The sequence below is a fragment of the Taudactylus pleione genome, unplaced genomic scaffold (assembly GCF_031769625.1).
Source record: "Taudactylus pleione unplaced genomic scaffold, aTauple2 ptg000019l, whole genome shotgun sequence".
In the NCBI taxonomy this organism is placed as follows: domain Eukaryota; kingdom Metazoa; phylum Chordata; class Amphibia; order Anura; family Myobatrachidae; genus Taudactylus; species Taudactylus pleione.
The window spans coordinates 17,729,931-17,751,416 of NW_028284421.1; the positions used below are offsets into that span (position 1 = coordinate 17,729,931).

Consider the following 21,486-nt stretch of genomic DNA (forward strand, 5'->3'; position numbering starts at 1 on the left):
GCAAAAGGCCATACAAGCCTATACATCCACCTATGACATAGGCAAAGGAGGGGGTATGCACCTGACTCAAGCGCAGTGGAGAATGATTTCCGTGTTGTGCAAGGTTCTTCAGCCCTTCGAACTTGCCACAAGTGAAGTCAGTTCAGACACTGCCAGCTTGAGTCAGGTCATTCCCCTCATCAGGCTTTTGCAGAAGCAGCTGGAGAAAGTGAAGGAGGAGCTAAGACGGAGCGATTCCGCTCGGCATGTGGGACTTGTGGATGAAGCCCTTCATTCGCTTTGCCAGGATTCCAGGGTGGTCAATCTGTTGAAATCAGACCACTACATTTTGGCCACCGTGCTCGATCCTAGGTTTAAAGCCTATGTGGTGTCTCTCTTTCCGGCTGACACAAGCCTGCAGAGGTGCAAAGACCTGCTGGTGAACACACTGTCAGCTGAAGCGGAACGTGACACGTCAACGGCTCCTTCTTCATTTTCTCCCGCAACTGGGGCTGCCAGGAAAAAACTTAGGTATCCTAAGCAACCCGCTGGCGGTGATGCAGGGCAGGCAGGACCAAGTTTGGACATCTGGTCCGGACTGAAGGACCTGGCAACAATTTCTGACATGTCTACTGTCACTGCATATGATACTGTCACCATTGACAGAATGGTGGAGGATTACATCGGTGACAGCATCCAAGTAGGCATGTCAGACAGTCCATACCTGTACTGGCAGGAAAAAGAGGCAATTTGGAGGCCCCTGTACAAACTGGCTCTATTTTACCTGAGTTGCCCCCCCTCCAGTGTGTACTCCGAAAGAGTGTTTAGTGCAGCCGGGAACCTTGTCAGCGAAAGGCGTAGGAGGTTGCTTCCACAGAATGTGGAGAAGATGATGTTCATCAAAATGAATTATCAGCTCTTCCAGGGAGACCAGCCTCCAGAAGGTACAGAGGGACCTGTGGTGGTGGATTCAAGTGGGGACGAGTTAATACTTTGTGAGGATGAGGATGTACACACTGAAGAGGGTGAGGAATCGGTGGATGAGGAGGATGAGGATGACATCTTGCCTCCGTAGAGCCAGTTTGTGCAGGGACACATTAATTGCCAGCTTGTTTTGTGGGGGCCCAAACGAACCAATCATTTCAGCCACAGTTGTGTGGCAGACCCTGGCGCTGAAATGATTGATTTGTTAAAGTGTGCATGTCCTGTTTATACAACATAAGGGTGGGTGGGAGGGCCCAAGGACAATTCCATCTTGCACCTCTTTTTTTCTTTGCATTATGTACAGTTTGGGGCCTAGTTTTTCTAACTGCCATCCTGCCTGCCACTGCAGTGTCACTCCTAGATGGGTCACGTGTTTGTGCCGCCCACTCGTGTCGCTTAGCATAGTCATCCAGCTACCTCGGTGCAACCTTTTGGACATAAAAACACTATTGTGAGGTGTGAGGTGTTCAGAATAGACTGGAAATGAGTGGAAATTAAGGTTATTGAGGTTAATAATAGCATAGGAGCAGAAAAACCTACAAATTCTGTGATTTTAGCTGTTTTTATGCTTTTTTTCAAAAAAATACAGATCCAAAACACAAAACCCAGAACCCAAAACACGGAAGGGTGGTTTTGGCAAAACCAATCCAGATCCAAAACACGAAGAAAGATCCAGATCCAAAACCAAAACACAAAACACGAAAAGTGGCCGGTGCACACCCCTAATATATATATATATATATATATATATATATATATATATATACAGTATATTTGGTTCCCCAGTAATTGACTATCACTACTTTTAAGCTGGGTACACACTATAAGATATATTGTCAAATATATCATTCTGACGTGGATTTGAATGATATGATGCACTCATTGTACAGTATATACAGTAAGCCCAATCCTTTGTTCCCAGCCATCGTTCATCGAGTCGTCCCATCTGCTATGCTGCATGGCAGATGAGACGATGTGATGAACGATGTGGTCCACATCATGTAGTGTGTACGCAAGACTGTACTATTCTACATGATAATTTGGACAATCCTACCTATGAAGTTTGGCACTGGTCTTCATGATGATTGCATAGTGTGTACAGGTTCAGCGATAAATTGGATACGATATATGTGCCATCGTTTGGAAGATTGCATAGTGTATACGCTCTATATGGTGTGTCCTGGGACTTGGTGAAATTGGGACCACCAATGCATCGTTTGTCACATCGTATAGTATGCGTCCAGCTTTACTTGCTCAATTACAGAAACAGATCCCATTGTGATACTGACCTGTTAATATAAGAGCAGATTTTGCAATAAGTCGATGAAATTCCACTGCAGCATCAAAAGGGATGTACTGATTTAGAAAGGTCTCCCTCAGAAAGGTGATCAGATTGCGGCACATAGTGAGCAGGATGTAGGAAAACATAAAAGAAATACTTCCAGCTGTACCTCGGGATATAATGATAGCTGGGAGACTTACTTCAGCAATGCCTGAGTGTTGGGACTCAAACGCGTAATCTGTAAGCAAGTTTGGAGAAGTTAAGTCACAAAACACAATTATTGTACAAGAATTAAAAAGAAGCTATTTAATTTGATATATTTGTCCATATGAAAGACCTTATGGTGCATACACACGGGACAATTTCCTGAATGATATGAACGATAACGATATCATTCAATTATATATCATTCATATCGTTCATTCTTATTCAGTGAACGACCAACGGTGCGCGTTCCCGCATGAACGATAACGATATCTATGATCGTCCCCTACATGCAGGCCAACTTGCACGATATTGTCAACTTTGCCTGTTCAGAGATGTGGCAGGATGACTTCACTGAAAGATATCTTTCAAGTCGTTGATGGTATAGATCGTACAGTGTGTATGCAGCTTTAGTTACTGTGATGCAGTGGGTGGATATAAATAAAGTAGGTATTGTTTAATGATTAGTTTAATATAACTAAATATATAGTCTACACTATAAAATAGAGGATATCTCCTGTATTAATAGTGTTCCCACTTCATATAATTATACAAAAAGGGTTAGTTTACAGTATACAGTTTACAGTATCAATCAGAAGCACACATGTTGCACCTCTTATAGCTAATCATGACTATCACCAAATACCATTCAAATTGACATGGCGCCGGCATATGTATTATGTCTCATGAGTCTCTCACCACCCTTATTTCTGCCTGTGGTGTCTGCTCTTTCAAGTCAGCCACAATCTACACCCAGATTACATCATAGAAAATTGGAATGCGGCACCCACCAGTTTGGTGGTTTCTTTGTGCACTTGCAAATTAATTGCTTCTCAGAGAATACAGAGTTCATGAACAAAGTCTCTTTGTCAGACGTGAGATTTACATCATATTGATAAGACTGTGATGGTTAAATATATTTCAAATTGAACCAATCAAAATATTTTTGTTACATCATATACACAGATTACACATATTAATAAATAGAGATCTAAAAGATCAAATATATTAAAATTAATATAGTTAACTCTCTACTGGTGGTTGTACAGGACCGCTGAGACATCCAGTGGGCTCTGATTATGACATGGAGGTGTGGCCAATCTTGGGGGTGTGGTCATGTCCCACTCTACTTATCTTCCATCTATACTAATGTGCGTGCTGACAGGGACATTGCTCTGCTTCCTCGGCTGACCCAGGCCAGATAATCTGTAGCCTGTAAGAGGACTCTGCAAGCAAGTTACAATCTATAGGGAAATAGGAATTTGATACAAGTAGGGAAGTGCTACATATTGCAAACTGGTCCAGCCAAATAGTAATAAGTTATGTGTGGGCTGTATAGAGTGGATGTTTTTCAAATGTAAGACAAACTTTTTTCTTTTTCCAGGTGCTCATTAACTGATAGCCCTGGGTGCGGTCCTGTCTCTTTAAGGCAGGACCCAGTTTCATGTTTAAAATATATGCAAGCTTGAGGCCAAGATGGCAGATCAAGTTCATTTTTCTGAGAATCAGTGTAGGGACTGGCTAGATGGGAATGACCGTGAAGCGGTGGCCAGCTTAACAAATTATTGCAATATTTTGGAACCAACATTCCCTATGTTCAAAGGAGTTGCAGTTTGAAAAGCATGTGAGTGCCGAGTTTGTATGATATTTTTTATGTAGATGGTGTGGTCACATACCAAGGGCACCCCAGATGGTTGAGTGCCGTGGATTGAGCCTGTCGTATATATATATATATATATATATATTATATATGAACAATAGTTCGGCTCTCTCAAAATCCTAATAGGGTGACATTTCGGGGCATCGGCGCCCCTTGGTCAAGGAGAGTAGCATCATGTTACTCACCTTGACAAAGGGATGCTGATGCCGCGAAATGTCGGCCTGTTTTTCCTGTATATGGATTAAACACATTCATTTATCTGCCTATTCGAGACTCTGAGTGCTGCTATTATTTTCCTACTGCATTATATATATATATATATATATATATATATATATAGAACCTAACACAGCCGGCACTCTCTGTAATATGTATTAAGTGCCCGGGTGCCTCCCTGGTGTATTTGCCGTACACAATATACTCCAATCTTATGGTGGCACTCCTGGGACTTTATGTATCAATCAAAAAACTGCAAATACGCAGATCAATATTCCAACGTTTCAATTCTTATTAGCATTTTCATCAGGGAAATAACAAGAAGTAAATGTACATCAATGAAACTTCGTTACAACTGGACCTTCTGATAAACAAGTTTAGGGAAAGAGGTTACAACCCAAAAGAACTACTAAAAACCAAACTTAAGGTTTTGTCAATTCCAAGAAAGGAGACTTTTGTTTCTTAATCCAAAGATATGTCCAAAACGGTCATCTGGGTGAATGACTACAATACTACAACCATGTAGTATTGTGATGAAGTCAGCTAAACTGTGATGAAGTCAGCTAAACAAATCTGGCCATTCATTACCTCTGACAAGGATCTCCTATTATTAAAAAAAGACTGGGTTGTCCGTAAGGACATCTCTGGTAAGCCTAGTAGTGAGAGTACCCAGTTTCTTTCATGCAAAAAAGGCTGCTTTAGATGCCTAGGCTGCACTACGTGCAGCTATATGGAAACAGGGGATTCCTTTGTGCATCCGCACTCAGGAAGAAAATTTTAAATCAATTTCACCTTGACCTGCACTAGCAGTTATGTTTTATACTACGATGTCCTTGCGGGCACCTTTTATGTAGGTAAAACCTCTCACAAATTAAAAGAAAGAATAGCGCTCCACCAGTCGGCAATCCACCAAGCAATTGAGGGCATGGAGATTGACCAGTCGGTGGCACGCCATTTCAAAAAGTATAAACAGAACTTGTCTGCCCTTAAATACAAAATTATTGATTTTGTTTTCCCCAATCTAAGAGGAGGAGATAGGGACCAAGCCTTTTTGCAGCTAGAAGCTCGTTGGATTTTCAAACTGAACACTGTACAACCTCATGGTCTAAATGAAAATTTGTCCTTTACTTGTTTCTTATAGATAATGCAGAGGATAGCATTGATATCTAGTCTGGCTAATTTAATGTTTTGAAGGACACAATTACTGGAGCTGTATTACTTGAATGTTGCCGTTTTGTTCTATACAGCAACTGTTTGTTTTTATGTAATATTGTTTGGTGATGGGTATACACATATTTTACACGGCATCTGTTGCCATAGCGACCTCCCCGCTCAGCCAGTGATGCAGTCAGTGGAGTCGGGAGCTGCTTGTCCGGAGTTCCCTGATGACGTCAGCGGGCAGGGACGGTGTGCTGTGCTGCACTCGAGGTGGATCTATTTAAGGGTAAGTTGTACATTTACTTCTTGTTATTTCCCTGACGAAAATTCTAATAAGAATTGAAACATTGGAATATTGTTCTGCGTATTTGCAGTTTTTTTTATTGATACATAAAGTCCCATGAGTGCCACCGTGAGATTGGAGGAGTGTATATATATATCATACCCTATTATACAAATTCACAAGTAGCTATTCATTGTAGAAAACATTTTAAATGAAACTCATAATTTCATGTTGTTAAATACCGAGTACTCTAGATCTACCCAAAATGCTTCTCTTCCAAGCAAAAGTGCCTTCAATTTACATCCAAGAGATGGCAACCTGACTTTAGCAACCGCCCGCATACTGTAGCTCGGATATCTTATGCCTAATTCAGAGTCACATGCTATGCCGATTATGGCCCTCATTCAGAGCCGTACGCTCTGAGCAGAGCGCACGCTCTGAATGAGGGCCGGGCTCAATTTTCATGGAGCGTCCTCCTGGACGCTCGTATAGCTGTGGGTCACCACCCACAGGCTATACGAGCGTGCATTTTGATGGCCGCGATGGTCGTGACCATCGCGACCATCGAAATTGCGAGCCGGAGCCTGCGGTTGAGGTTTTCAACCGCAAGCTCCGGAGTGATTTTGGCTCTATCAGAGCCAAAATCACTCCCACTGACATCACTAGTGATGTCAGTGGGCCGGCTTCTGACGGGAGGCGTTCCCGTGGGAACGCCCCCGTCAGGGAGGCACGCCCCTGGCACGCCCACCAAAGGGGGCGTGCTGTCAATCAACATTGACAGCACGCCCCCTTTGATCGGACACAACGAGCGAAGGAAAGTCCTTCGCTCGTCGTGTCTGGCGCATGCGCACGACGGAGCTCCCTCCGTCGTGCGCATGCTCAGTGCAGACCATCGACCCACTTGCGAGCGGACAGCCGCTCACGAGTGGGTCTGAATCAGGCCCTATGACCACAGTTGGCCGAAGTTTTAAGTAATGCACATGCATCATTGTCAAACTACGCTTGTGTCCCAATTGTTAACGCATGGAGACACAGAATGAATTTGGATGCAGGTAGTCTGGCTTTTAGTGGGCGTTCATGGGAGGTAATGGGGGTGGCTAAGCAGATGTGGGTGCTTCTAAAGACGCACAATCGTTCACACAGGAGGCCATGTTCAGATGGAAAAGCTGCCCTTGACATAGGACTGATGCAAGTTTCAATTATGCATGCGATGGCGCACCGATGGTGTGTCTAAAGATGCACAGAGATGGATTTGCACCACTGCAAAATGCTGCAAGTGGGTGTCTCACAATTATAAAAATCAGACGCAGCATTAACATAAAAGATGTTGCAAAAAAAAACCATGGCCAAGTCTGCATGTAACTCTGTGTCAGGTCCAATTTGTGTACTCTTATGGAAATATCTACCTACAGGGTTTTCAAATTTTTTCCCATTGTCATCTAAACTAGAAGCTCTAATAGTTAATTTATGTGCTTTATGTCTCATATTAATTGCTCTTGAAGATTCGTTTATATATGTAAACCCACAAAGGCATTTCAAAGGGTATATTATGTATCATATGTGGCATAAAATCCCAATGGAATCCTCAGCTTACAATATAATGGATGTGAAGCAAAGGCACCTTTTATAATATTGTTGCAATATCCACAGTTTCTACAAGGGAATGTCCCATATTGTGGAGAGTTTAAGAACCTAGTGCCTGATTCAGAGATGGATGGTATTGCAGGCCAGGAGACCTGCCCCCTTTTTGGGGCAACCAGAAGCACCACAAGATATTTGGGAGCCGGGAGAGTACTGTAGGCAAGTGTGTTGAAAGTGCTGATGATAGCAATGACAACTGCTCCTGCTAATGGAGCAATGGGGGCAAAGCATTCACAAAGATGTACAAGACTCAGAATATGGGGGTACAGTCATATCAGCATACCAATCACTATCAGTTCACAGCGGGCATCCAGAGTTAATGTTCAAATTATGTGAGACTAATTTTCTGGCTCTATAACTGTAATGTTTCTGAACACATTCTAATTAGATCACAGAATGCATCTGTGTATTGCTTCGGAGATGTAATAGTTTGAAGAAAGAGGAGGGCTAGCTGTGAGAAATTGCCGCTGTTCTTATTCTCATATTTATTTTGCTGTATGTGTGCATACCAGGTACTCATTTCAGTGACTCCAAGGGAACAGGTTAGAACTGGTTTTGCAAAGAGGGTAAATAGACTAAGCTATTACTTTTTACAGTTGGGTTGTGAAGCATGCAGCAGCATGGCTAGCTCTATACTGAAATTCTATGTGTTGTCATTGACAAATGGGGTCCTCCCAAATCTATTTAGATAATGAACCTTAAAAGTACATATTGAACACTGAAAGCTGAAGCTGAGTATAATTTAGAGATTTGCTCAGACTCATGTGTTTTGGTTAGACCACCCTTCAGTGTTTTGGTTCGGATTAAAATTTTTGATTTCTTTAAAATTGGATTTCTTTAAAATTTGGACCTATTTACATGTGCGATTCAATACCCAAGATTTGTTTTTTAAATCTGAGTTCCGAACTTACAGCAGGCACAAACCGGGACTCCGATCTACTCGGTACCTCGAAAGTGATCCAAACCGGGACTTCGTTTGACTCAGAACACCAAAGTTCTGGTGTGTTGGGTATTCAAGAAAAACTGAACTGCACATCTCTAGCATTAATGTGCATTATCAGTTACATGGTTTTGTCATTATCATTTATTTGCACCTAATTAACTGTATTTATGTATTTTGACTCAGAATATATTACGCTCACATGGCAGACGATCGCACGGCAAGGCATAAGCAAGCCCACTATGTCCTGGCATGCGATCTTTGTGTATGTAGACACCCACCAGCCTGTCTTATGATGCACACTTGCGCACGTCATCTCCAGGAAGTGTATGCAACCATCGGTACATCGGGTACCATCGGAAGCGAACGCAGTGCTTAAGGTTGACTATACCCTACCGCAAGCACTGTGAGCACTTCAGTGTGAAATACAACCAGGTGACGTGTACTATGATGCTGCCTGTTAATTATGCACGCCTCTGAAATGGCGTTAAGACGCTCAGGCATGCCTGCATTTGCACCTCTACGCCCCCATTTCTAGTGGCCTGCCCCTGTCACCACCCACAAATGGATTCTCCCTTCACTCACTGTGCTGGGCAGTCTATGCGCAGCGAGCAACCGCTTCCCGATCTTTCGCACTGGTTCGCGCACGTGCACTGCAATACATACACATGCGCAGAATGTGACCATCAGCCAGCTATAAGCGAACGCTTCTTAGCATCCATGTCTGAATCAGGTCCTTAGTGCCTAGTAATACACTAAAGTACCCTTGTACTATGTGTATCGAGATGTTGATCTTCTGCATAAATGTAAATAAGTCCAGTAATAAATTAGTGAATGTCTATGTACCTCTGTGTTAGTGTCACAGCTGAATGAATAAGTAACCTTTGCATTTGGATCATTTACACCATATTTTACCTTGAAGATTTTGATATGTTCCAACTTATTATTATCATTATCATTATTATTAACAATATTATTATTATTATTATTATTATTATTATTATTATTATTATCAGATATGTATATAGCGGTCACACATTCTGCAGTGCTTTACTGAGAATATTTGGACGATCAGTTCAGTCCCTGGTCCAGTGAAGCTTACAATCTGTATTATTTATATTACCTATAGTACACACAGATAAAATAACTTCTTGTTGGGAGCCAATGAATGTATCAGTATATTTTTGGAGTGTGGGGAGGAAGCCAAAGTACCCAGAAGAAACCCACACAGGCCCAGGGAGAGTATACAAACTCCACACAGTTAGGGCCATGGTGCGATTCGAACCAAGGACCTCAGTGCTGTGAGGCACTTGAGCCCAATTGTCCATTCATTATAGTTACTTTAATAAAACTAATATTATTGTTCATTTTGCTGTTGTTCGCATGGCTGATTTTATTTATTTGTCATGTGTAACATGTATGGTCAGCAGTGTTGATTATGGAACAGTTCTTACTCCAGGTCACATGTACTGAGTAGGTAGAAGTCTACACCTTCTAGAACTACTTCTAAGCAGACACATGTCAGGGTAATGTCTGCTGATATCAGAAGTTGCCAGGTTTAAAAAGAATTTAAAGTATGAGCAACAGGTATGTTTAAGACTCTTTACTGAAGTCTACTTGCTAATCTGACTGCTTAGGATGGCTTGTTCCTGATCATTCCTGGCTCTGCTATTAACTCAGGTAGTTTCATTCCTATCTGTTTTATGATTCTTATTGCTTTTATTCTGACCTGGAACCTCTGATCTGTCCCCAAAAATGCTAAGCTATTGACTTGTGAGGCCAGACAAGGAGTTCACCAGTAAAAAGATATGTGTTCCGCGCTAAGTATATTATAGCTGCTCCATTGGAATAGGGGGTATTAAATAAATGTATATGGAGCACTTGTGATAAATATAAGCAATGCTGAAAACACATAAAAATGCTTTAAAAGTAGTAGAGCTTTGTTTTATTAAACAAACAAAAATTATGTGATGTTTATAGCTCTTTTTGAGCAAGGTGTCGTAACATCCGGCAAAGGACTTCCGTTTGAATCAAATCTGAATAAAGTTTTGTTTGAACATTGCCTATAAATATGGACCATAAACAGGAAAGAGTATCCTTGACAAAGTGCCTGCCAGCACGAAACACATTGGTTACTGGGACCCGAGACACCCGCCAAAACTGGAAGTACCACGCTACAGCACTTTCGGTACTCTGAAAAAGCACTGGCGGGAGAGAGAAGAACGCCGCAATACAGAGGACGTGACTACTGCCAGGAGACAGGTAGGATTAGGGAAAGTTAGTGAGTAACTTACCTGCACCTCCAAACATCGAGCTGAAGTCTTCACCCTCCACGGCCACATATCATCTATACCTCCTGCCTCCGTGTCCCAACACCTTGCTCAAAAAGAGCTATAAACATCACATAATTTTTGATTGTTTAATAAAACAAAGCTCTACTACTGTTAAAGCATTTTGTGTTTTCAGCATTGCCTATATTTATCACAAAAGCTCCATATACATTTATTTAAAGGAGTTCATCAGATCTGCAGAGGTTTTCCCTACCAATGTGCAATCTAGTGGAGAGCTGATCAACTGTAGAATATTAGAAGAATGACAAAGTACTCTGGTATTGCACTCAATTATGTGTAAATCATTTTAGTTAAAACATAACTTTCAATAGCATGTTTTAAAATATTTATTCAAAAGGGAGATATGCCATATTTTTTACAGATACTAACACACACTTAAAAAAATCAGGATATAGTGGGCAGGAGGACCGAGTGACAGAGGACAGGAGGATGGAGTGATGGGGCAGGGAGCTGAAGTGATGGGGCAGGAGATTGGAGTGACAGGGGGCAGGAGGTTGGAATGACGGGGGCTGGAAGATGAAGTTACACGGAGCAGGAGGATGGAATGGCAGGGGGGCAGGAGGATGGAATGACAGGGGCAGGGCGCAGGAGGCTGGAGTGATGGGGTAGATGGATGGACAGATGGAAGGGAGGAGGATGGACTGACAGAAGAGAGGAGGATGGTGTGATGGGGAGGAGGAAAGAGTAATGCAACAGGAGGCTAAAAAGATGGGGCAGGAGGTTGGAGTGACAGGAAGGGGGCTGAAGTTACAGGGGGAAGGAGGCTGACTTGATGGGACAGGAGATTGGAATGACAGGAAGCTGAAGTTACAGGGGGAAGGAGGCTGGCATTGTGGGGCAAGAGGATGGAGTGATGGGGCAAGAGGCTGGAGTGATGAGGCAAGAGGCTGGAGTGACAGGGAAGGAGGATGGAGTGATAGGGCAGAAGTTTGCAATGATCACAGGGAGCAAAAGGTTGGAGTGACAGGAGGCTGGGAAGACAGGTGGTTAGTGATGGGGCAGGAGGCTGGCGTGATGGGGCAGAAGGCTGAAGTAATAGGGCAAGAGGCTGGAAAGACAAGAGGCTGGAGAGACAGGGGGCATGTGACAGGAGAGAACCAAGGGGCAGGAGGTGACACAGTGGCCACGAGTCTGGTTCAGCCTCTGTGGAAAGACAGTAGGCTGAAGTGAGAGGGGGCAGGAGGCTAGAGTGATGGAACAGGAGGATGGAGTGACAGGGAGCAGATGGCTATAAAGACAGGAGGCTGGAGTGACAGGGGACAGGGATCTGGTTTGTTACTCCTTATTTGATGTGGGCTTTGCCGTGAGGAAGGCCTGGTTATGGTCGAAACGTTATTGTTATACCACTTTTAAAGAATAAAGGCCCTCATTCAGAGCCGTACGCTCTGAGCAGAGCGCACGCTCTGAATGAGGGCCGGGCTCCATTTTCATGGAGCGTCCTCCTGGACGCTCGTATAGCTGTGGGTCACCACCCACAGGCTATACGAGCGTGCTTTTTGATGGCCGCGATGGTCGAGACCATCGCGACCATCGAAATTGCGAGCCGGAGCCTGCGGTTGAGGTTTTCAACCGCAAGCTCCGGAGTGATTTTGGCTCTATCAGAGCCAAAATCACTCCCACTGACATCACTAGTGATGTCAGTGGGCCGGCTTCTGACGGGAGGCGTTCCCGTGGGAACGCCCCCGTCAGGGAGGCACGCCCCCGGCACGCCCACCAAAGGGGGCGTGCTGTCAATCAACATTGACAGCACGCCCCCTTTGATCGGACACAACGAGCGAAGGACTTTCCTTCGCTCGCCGCGTCTGGCGCATGCGCACGACGGAGCTCCCTCCGTCGTGCGCATGCTCAGTGCATAACATCGACCCACTTGCGAGCGGACAGCCGCTCGCGAGTGGGTCTGAATCAGGCCCAAAGTCTGATTATAAAGTCCAAGTTGATTGCACTCTATTATTTTCTCATTATTCAGCAATCGCAAGTTAGTGTAGGACCTGCAGAGAAATGAGGTCCCGTGATGTGGGCTGCAAGCTTCAATGCATTGATCAATCCATGAACCAAAAGATCATTACTTATGTACTATGGTGAGAGATTTTATGTTGGCGACTGCTGAGTTTTGTGTTTATATTTATTTATACAATGTGGTCACATGCCACTTAGCACTCCAGGCCTGGGAATGGCGAGTGCACCCCAAATCTAGGAGTGTTGAGTGCAGTGGATTTAGGACTTCTCTGATCACCTATTTGTAATGAAACTGCTAATGCTCTAGTTAAAACCATCATAAGTATATGCTGACATCCTTCATCAACAAGCATTTCTTTAAAATCTTAATTAGGAAAATTTGTGAACACAAGAGAATTAGTTTCACAATGTTTGCTTTGTGCACATATAGTAAAGATATGTGTGGATCCCCATGTTTTGGTTTTAATTTTGGCAAAATCATCCTCAAATGTTATGGTTCGGTTTCGATTTTGGCTTTGCATTTCTTTAAAAAATGTATAAAAGCAGCTAAAATTATTTAACTTAGACCTATTTTTGTTCTTGTAGTATTATTAACATCTGTAGTAATAATTTCTAGTCATTTCCAGTCTATTTGACCCACTGCTTGCACCTGAAATCATGAGGGAGGGACTTACATCACACGAGTTAAGTTTTTCAGATTCAAGATCTGACTTGTGGGAAGACTCAAGCCAGGACTCATTTCTTCATGGTACCCCAAAGTTCAGATGTGTTTGGTTTTCAGCAAAACTGAACTGCACATCTCTAATATATAGATTTTTTTAATTATTCATATACAGTACAAATGATTATAAAAATGTTAGAGGAAGGAGTGGGAATCCTGTGACTGCCCCTGAATCCCTTATTAATAGTACACTTGCTGGAGAGTATCATATCCTGTATTGCACACAGGACAATATTTACTTTAATGCAGTAGTTCTCAACTCCAATCCTCTAGTACCTCCAACAGGTCACGTATTGAAGATTTCTGTCTGTGGAAGCAGGTGACATAGATACTGACCCAGCAAGATAGATTAACTCACCTGTGCATGATTACAGACATCTACCATACATGACCTGTTGGGGTAGTTGAGGCAGAAGTTGAGAACCATTGTTCTAATGGATAAACCAAAATGCATGGTTTGGGAGAACTGAATGCCCACAACTCTTGAGTGTGGCAAGTTACACTTACATCTTGTCTAAAATTGCTTAGAAGCCATGAATTGAATTATTCTCAAAGCTTGTAATAATTTTTACTCTATTAGAACAAAATCCAGAAAAACCCAACTTAGGTATACAGTACATAAGCAAAGTTTGGAGAATATCAAATTCATACACTGCTTGTACTAAATGTTATTTTTCATTTAAAAACTTGTATAGTACATGTTGTTCAAAATACTTTCTTTTAATGATATTATAAGTGAATTGTTTGTGGGAATGATTAAATCAGTGGCAATATTTTGGTCTTAATGTTAATGCAATTCTAAAGGGCATCTCCTCTTGATTTTCAACTTCTCTGTAACATTAAGGGCCATATTCAATTGCCGGCGAAAAGCCGTTGTCGCCGGGTTTTTCTCGCTGATAACGTAATTTTGCCATTCTGCAATTATCCGCGTATTCAATACCGTTGATTTTTCGCAGGAGCGAAAAATCATTGGGAAAAATCTGCGAAAAGTTTTCACCTATGAATAGGTGTCGAGAACTAGTGCAGAATTGGAGTTTTGGGGTGCAACATTGCGGGAACCCCCCAGGACCCCTTGGACAGTCCTCCAAAGCTTAACTGTGTCAAAAAAAAAAAAAAAAAACCTCTGGGGGCAACAAAAAAAATGGGGGACAAATGTTAAAACTAGCGAACTAGACTCAGGGGGGTCCCCAAGTATCCCCCAGGTGTATTTTTGATTGTGGGTCGTTGCTGCAGGTGGATATTTCACGATTTTTAAAAGTTCTTTAGCCACTTGAAAATATGCTTCCACCCATTTTGAGGTACCCCAAATTTGCTGGGACTAATAGTTTTCCCAAAAAACTTGCTAAATGCTATTCTTCATCACTTATTTAAAGACGCAAAACAGTACCCATTCAGACCATTTAAAGACCCAAAATACCTTCAGCAGGGCTATTTGGGGATACCCCTAGTGAACCCCCATGTCACAGCATCTTTAAGAGGGTGTCAGGCTGATTTCCCCAAAAATTACAGCACTTTTCGCTTACTTTGTTTTTGCCGGGTCCCGTTTTTGACGATTTGGAATTGAATATGGGGATATGCGGGGACTGTCACGGACTGCCAGTTGATCCCTCCAGATATGCCAATCTGAGAATTGCCGCCTGTGACTTTTACAAGTTAACTCAGCACATGTGTTTAAATAAACCTGATAGTTGCCACCAGCAAAGGGGAACTTTAGCCCTAAATGCAGGATAAGCCTTTGCTCTTACCTGCCATATGATTATGCACACTTAGTAAAAATAGGTAACATGGGATAAATGAGGCCTTGTGTCATAAAAACACAGTTCCAGAATTAGAATTAATGTTTTAATTCAAGAAAATCTTCAAAGCTTAGTTACAAAAAGTTACAAGATATAATAATGTTACAATAAAAGGGTTCACATAAATTACTCACGATTTCCAAGAAATAATAGAAAATAACAAATTTGGAGAAATGAACCCCACCATTGACTTAAGTGGTCCGGGGATGAGGTAATCCCAATGACGAACTTCAGATCATCTGTACCTTGTCGATAGCCTCTACCAGAATGAACAACAAACTATAGTTGAATCACATATTTATGCCTGCCTTTCAGGCACACCCGACCCCCCTCCCTGAGGTGAATTTAACCCTTGTCCGCTCAGAGAGGGTTGGCAAGCTGGCTAAAGGTTCGGGGTTTCCCGGTCATTTGAGCAGGGGTTCTTGATTACCTTTCAGCCATTTCTGAAGTTTGAGAAGTTGGCTTAGGTTGATAAACGTGCACACGGATTAAATGATTAACATTCACCTCTAGAGCCTGACTCTCTGTTGGTATAAACAACAATTCTTTGATCTCCCTAAACAGGACACAGGGTGTTAGCAAGGATCTGGCCAACAGTCAGGTAATTTCCCTGGACATCCTTCTTATGTGGGATATACAAGTTGACACACTTATAGCTAGCAGGGAAGCAGAATTTCCTATAACCTTTGGTTAAACCTTTGCTTGTTCATCTTCAAAGGCTTGTCACCCTTCACACACGACTAACATTACAACCAAATAAAAAAAAAGGCAAGTGACATGTTTATACCATTAACATATCCTGCGCAGTTATGCCCATGCGGACGCCAAAATCAGCTTTTCGCTACATAGACGAGCGCAATACTTTTTCGCACCCAAAACCTCCGATGTTAGCGAAAAGTTCGGCAACTGACTTTTCGCATCTAATTGAATATGGCCCTAAATGTTACTTGTGAAATCACAGCTCTGATACTTTCAGCACTAATCCACTGTATCCTGTATACAGAAATGAAAATCTCTTATGTAGTGCCATGGAAAGAGAGATTTGGATTATGCTATCTATAATGGGTCCAGATTGTACGGTGCACAAGGGACCCTGACTCATTTCAGTATCTTAACTGGAGGTGGCAAGCGCTGTTTCCAGTGATTTCTTTGGAAACATGGCACCGGTCCTACTGATCTTTGTCCTGTAGGCTACAGCTTTAGAAACTCAGAGGGGCAAAAAGTGGCTGATAGAATTAGGAAGACAAAATGGGACAATATATGGGACATGAGGAATAGTGGGGATGCTCAGGAAGAGGGGCAAAGGTTTTCTTACTATCTTATGTCCAATGCTTATTTCCTGCTAAATATCTATATATAATACCTTTCTTACTATAGTACTTACGGTAAGCTCTCTCAAAGAACAGCCAAGCAGAAATTCCATAGAATATCACCACACAGACAATATGACGTCGGTAATTCTCAATAAAACGCTTGAATTCCTGTATTTTCTGATGAAATTTGCTTCTCTTATATTTTTCTTTTTTGGCCTCTGTGTATAAATTCTGTTCTTTTAACATGTTGCTAGAACTTGTGGAAAAACAATAGACTTGTTAGTATCTAAAGTATACAGTATGTGAATAAAAGTTTATTGATCTGAAGAATACACCCGGTGATAGGGTGGCAACTTCATTTGTCTATTGTACAGGTATTGGGGCAAAGTAGCCATGTCTGCATGGACACAATTACATTTTATTGCACAATGTAATGACCAAGCATATGTATGGTCAACTGTGATAGCACTGGTCATGTTGGGAGCTGATACTTCCCTTTTATTTTGCCATTAGCTAGATGTTGTATGGTTAATGAGGATAAGAATGTATGAAGACATTCATACCCAAATCTCATACAGTACTGTATATAGTAAAACATTTGTACAGTGGATGAGCAGTCGCCACTGAAGGGGGTGCTGCTTCTATGCGGTATGGAGGTGTGGGCTAGTTAAGCCTTGTTCTGCCCCTACATTTGTATTCATTGAAATGAATGGTGAAAATACATTTTTGGCAAAGTGGATTATGATTTAAAGTCTGATAAATATATCATGAAATGGAAACACTTCCTGGAAATTCAACTTTATTTACACACTATGCGGACTATGAGTCACACACCGTAAATGTGCATGCATCTAAATCGCTAAAATTTGCATGGCTCATGGTGTCTGCGTACAGAGTCACAGGAATAATTGAGCTGCACTGACTCTGGAGTGTATTGGGCATTCTTGGGTGGTGACTTGGAGGTGGCTGAAAAGATGCACAAAGATATTCCATTGGATGGGTGTGTTATGGGAGTGTTGTGGGCATGTTGCAGGAGTGGTTGTGCGCCCAAGCACTTAATCATGTACATTGGGGGCCATACTCTGATGGAGAATCTGCCCCTAACATGGGACTAGTGCTTCTGATAGTGGGTGTCCCAGCCCTTGCGCAGTCAGGCACATGGCTGTACACCAGGGAAAATGCTTATACTCGCATTAGCATAACGTTGCAGATGTGACTGTGGCAAAAGATACTTTAGGCATCTCAGCAGCATGAGACTCAGAAATAGCCCCTATGATTGTAATGATGACAATTATACCTACTCTTTTTCTCTTTGCTTTTCAACACAAGACACTCTCCTGCACATCTGATTGAAGACCTCTGAGCCATCCATACCTGTACGATAAATATGTTTCAACATCATAAAAGCAAAACCTTAATTTTTTGACTACAGCACTGATATTGTAATATACACACTGTAGATAATGCCCAACCAAGCTTAATTGGGTTGGACCAAACATACTATAGAGTGTAAATTTATGAATAAAGACAGGAAGGTATTAAAATATCTAACTATTTTGTTGGAATTATACAGTTGAACATCACTCCTCTCACCATTCATAACAAAAACTTTGAAAAAATCCCACATTTATTTGTATCTATATTGATATAGTGCACAACATATGGTTCATTTACAATGATGGAGAAGTTTGAAGAAACTGTCTGTCTGGTGAAGTCAAGCCCCTTATTTTTGCATTGTTGTGTTTTTTATTTTTAATTTTCCACACATGTATTACTGTGATACTATAGTGATGATTGCGAGAGGAACAGAACTTACCAGTGCAGATGCTCAAACTGTTTTCCTATCGCTTCTTTGTAATATTGATATAAAATTCAAAAATTCAGTAGGATTACTTTTAGTTAATTAATTGATTTTTTGTTAATTTTGAAAATCAAACAGGTTTGACCATGCATACAGTCGCTTGTACGCGATGAGCCAATAAATTGATTTAGACTGTAAGCTCTATGAGCAGGGCCCTCCTCCATCCTGTTCTCAATACTTACTTCTCTTGCACACCAGCCAGTCCTCCATAGTATTAGTTTCTTCAGATGACCTAGAACTATTATCTGAGCCCCTAGCTAATAGCTACAGATTTCGGCTTACACTGAATATTTCCATCGCCCCTTTGCATCAGATGTGTACTGCTATTTGTTTCATGTCTACTACATTGTAATTTACTGTTTTGTCCTTACAGAGGGTAAAACAATTATTGTTTTACCCTCTGTAAAGCACTGTGGACCATGTGTGGCATCATAGAAATATAATAATAATAATAATAATAATAATAATAATAATAATCAATTTGGATTCTGTGCACTTGAGAGGCATGTATGGAATCAGTAGCTGGAGGGAATGCTGATCCTTGTAGTGCCATATTGGAGGATCTTGGGGTCCAGCTGAGTTGGCTCTTAATTTAAAAACACATGAATATATTACTAGAAGTGGTGCTATTATTATGTAGTGTAGGACCATCTGAGCAGAGACGCCTTGACGTGGTGGGTGGCTTACCATATGTTTGCAAATGTGTGTAACTAAGTCCTGTGCATTTTATTATTACGTAGGATGTATGTCTCTTTTGCTGGACCATTGCAGAGTGCCGGGAGAATTTGTGTCTTGTTTTTTTCTTGACCATGTGCAAATCAGTTCTAGCCTTTTTGACATATGTATGAACCAGCTTTAATGTGTTTGAAATGAAATTGATACATTTGTATTGAACATGTGCACTGATTTTGAACTCAAATGGCAAACTTAATACACTGCAGTATCGCAATTTAAATGAAAAAAAAAATTATTAAACTTTTCAATTACTTAAAAACCTTATTTAAATATTGTTTCATAGTCTAAAAATGTACAGCATTATTGTGCTTGCATTGTTTACATCAGTTCCATGCTAGCAAAGCGCATAAGTACCTATAGCACTGTCAATGTCAACTCAAATTTTAAATGAACATACAGTATAACTAAGTGGACATATATTAAGTTAAGCAAATTATCATGTGTATGTTTTTCATACCCTTAAAACGTAGCTTTGTAAAACGTAGTTCTTTGTCGTGGTCTCTGAGGAGATAATGGAAATCTTCCCAAGTCAGCTCCATCTTATTTTGGAATCCTGCCTCCTTGAACATAACTTCTATCACTTGCTCTGCTTGATCTTTAGAGAGGCAGTTGTTAGAGATTTCAATGAATGACCTAAAATAAAAATACCTATGAGACACAGATCTACTTAATGTCATTTTGTTTTACATCTTCAGCTGTTCTTCAATCACTTCAACATGTAAGTGGGCTCAGACTTGTCAGTGGACAAGTTTTCATTACATGCTAAGAAGGATCATTTCCATATTCTATTTATAAACTTATTAAAACATAACTTTCATCTTCACCTGTAAATGAATCTCTTCCCATGCTCACACTTACATATGATTAAATCTTATAAATGATTAGGTTATTTATACTATACTTGTCTACTCTTTTGGAGTTTTCCAGGAGACTCACAAATGTGGAGGAATTCTCCTGGCACAGTAGATAGCCCTTCTGGATCCCGCACACTTCTACCATGAAAATGGCAAAGTGGTGGTGTGAATTAGCTGCAAATTACATCAGTATGTCCCTGCCTGCACAGCGTAATGCTGTGAATCGAGTTACACCATGGGAATGGGGACATGATGATGCCATTTCTGTTGCTACACCTGTTCCATTCATCTGGATTGCCCCTCAATGTAATCTCTCAAATCACAGCATGCAAAAGTAGGCTAGTAAGCTTTTTACTATATATAGGGAAAAGTCCAGATAACTTCATTTTTTTTAGCATTTTATTATTATCTTGTCTTTTGCTATCTGGTACAAAAATAAGAATATTTTAAAGTGGTTTCTAACCTATCTGTTGAGTGCTGTAGAATTCAACTAACATTTATCTATTCAGTTTGAAAACAGGAGTCAGAACTCTTACCTCCTCATGTCATTCGAATCACTACATTAAGGGCTCTATTTAGTGACAATAGCTGGAAATATAATGCTTGTTATCGCGGCATATCTGCATACTATTTTTGTACGATTTAATCAAAAGTTGCCGGGACAGACCTTGTACACTAAAGTTCTGTCCTGGCGAAGTTCCCAGAGACCAGCTTTGCTACTTAGATGTGAAGATGATCTCCAATGTGTATGCACCAACTGCTGCACTACCGGGTCTATAACTATAACTAGGATCTCCTAGATATAATTCTATATATATATATATATATATATATATATATAATGTGGGATGACAGATGACACTCCAGGACTTAGCAACTATAATTAGGATCTCCTAGATATAATTATATATATATATATATATATATATATATATATAATGTGGGATGACGGATGGCACTCCAGGACTTAGCAGAAGAAGAAAGACAAACTCTCAGTTGTAAGTCTTACAACTGAGAGTTTGTCTTTCTTCTCCTGCTAAGTCCTGGAGTGCCGTCCGTCATCCCACATTGTTTATACCTGTCCTTGGAAAGGCACCCGGGCAAGCTGCATATGTTGTTTGAGTGCCGGTCTTGCAAAACTGTATATACAGTATATATATATATATATATATATATATAATGTGGGATGACAGATGACACTCCAGGACTTAGCAACTATAATTAGGATCTCCTAGATATAATTATATATATATATATATATAAATAATGTGGGATGACGGACGGCACTCCAGGACTTAGCAGAAGAAGAAAGACAAACTCTCAGTTGTAAGTCTTACAACTGAGAGTTTGTCTTTCTTCTCCTGCTAAGTCCTGGAGTGCCGTCCGTCATCCCACATTGTTTATACCTGTCCTTGGAAAGGCACCCGGGCAAGCTGCATATGTTGTTTGAGTGCCGGTCTTGCAAAACTGTATATACAGTATATATATATATATATATATATATATATATAGATGCTCCTCTTACCTTTCATGAACTTACTACCATTATATC

General features: G+C 41.2%; 1 protein-coding gene across 6 annotated transcripts in view; it reads right to left on the reverse strand.

Annotated features, from left to right (window-relative positions):
- LOC148540355 (dual oxidase 1-like) overlaps nucleotides 1-21,486 on the reverse strand; it is a 229,697-nt gene that overhangs the window by 51,628 nt on the left and 156,583 nt on the right. For all 6 annotated transcript variants that reach the window (XM_088445660.1, XM_088445643.1, XM_088445669.1 and 3 more), the window contains 4 exons: nucleotides 19,538-19,713; nucleotides 17,786-17,858; nucleotides 16,556-16,740; nucleotides 2,253-2,483 (listed from right to left, as the gene is read on the reverse strand). In XM_088445660.1, the coding sequence (XP_088301786.1) occupies nucleotides 2,253-2,483; nucleotides 16,556-16,740; nucleotides 17,786-17,858; nucleotides 19,538-19,713 (665 nt within the window). The remainder of the gene's footprint in view (nucleotides 1-2,252; nucleotides 2,484-16,555; nucleotides 16,741-17,785; nucleotides 17,859-19,537; nucleotides 19,714-21,486) is intronic.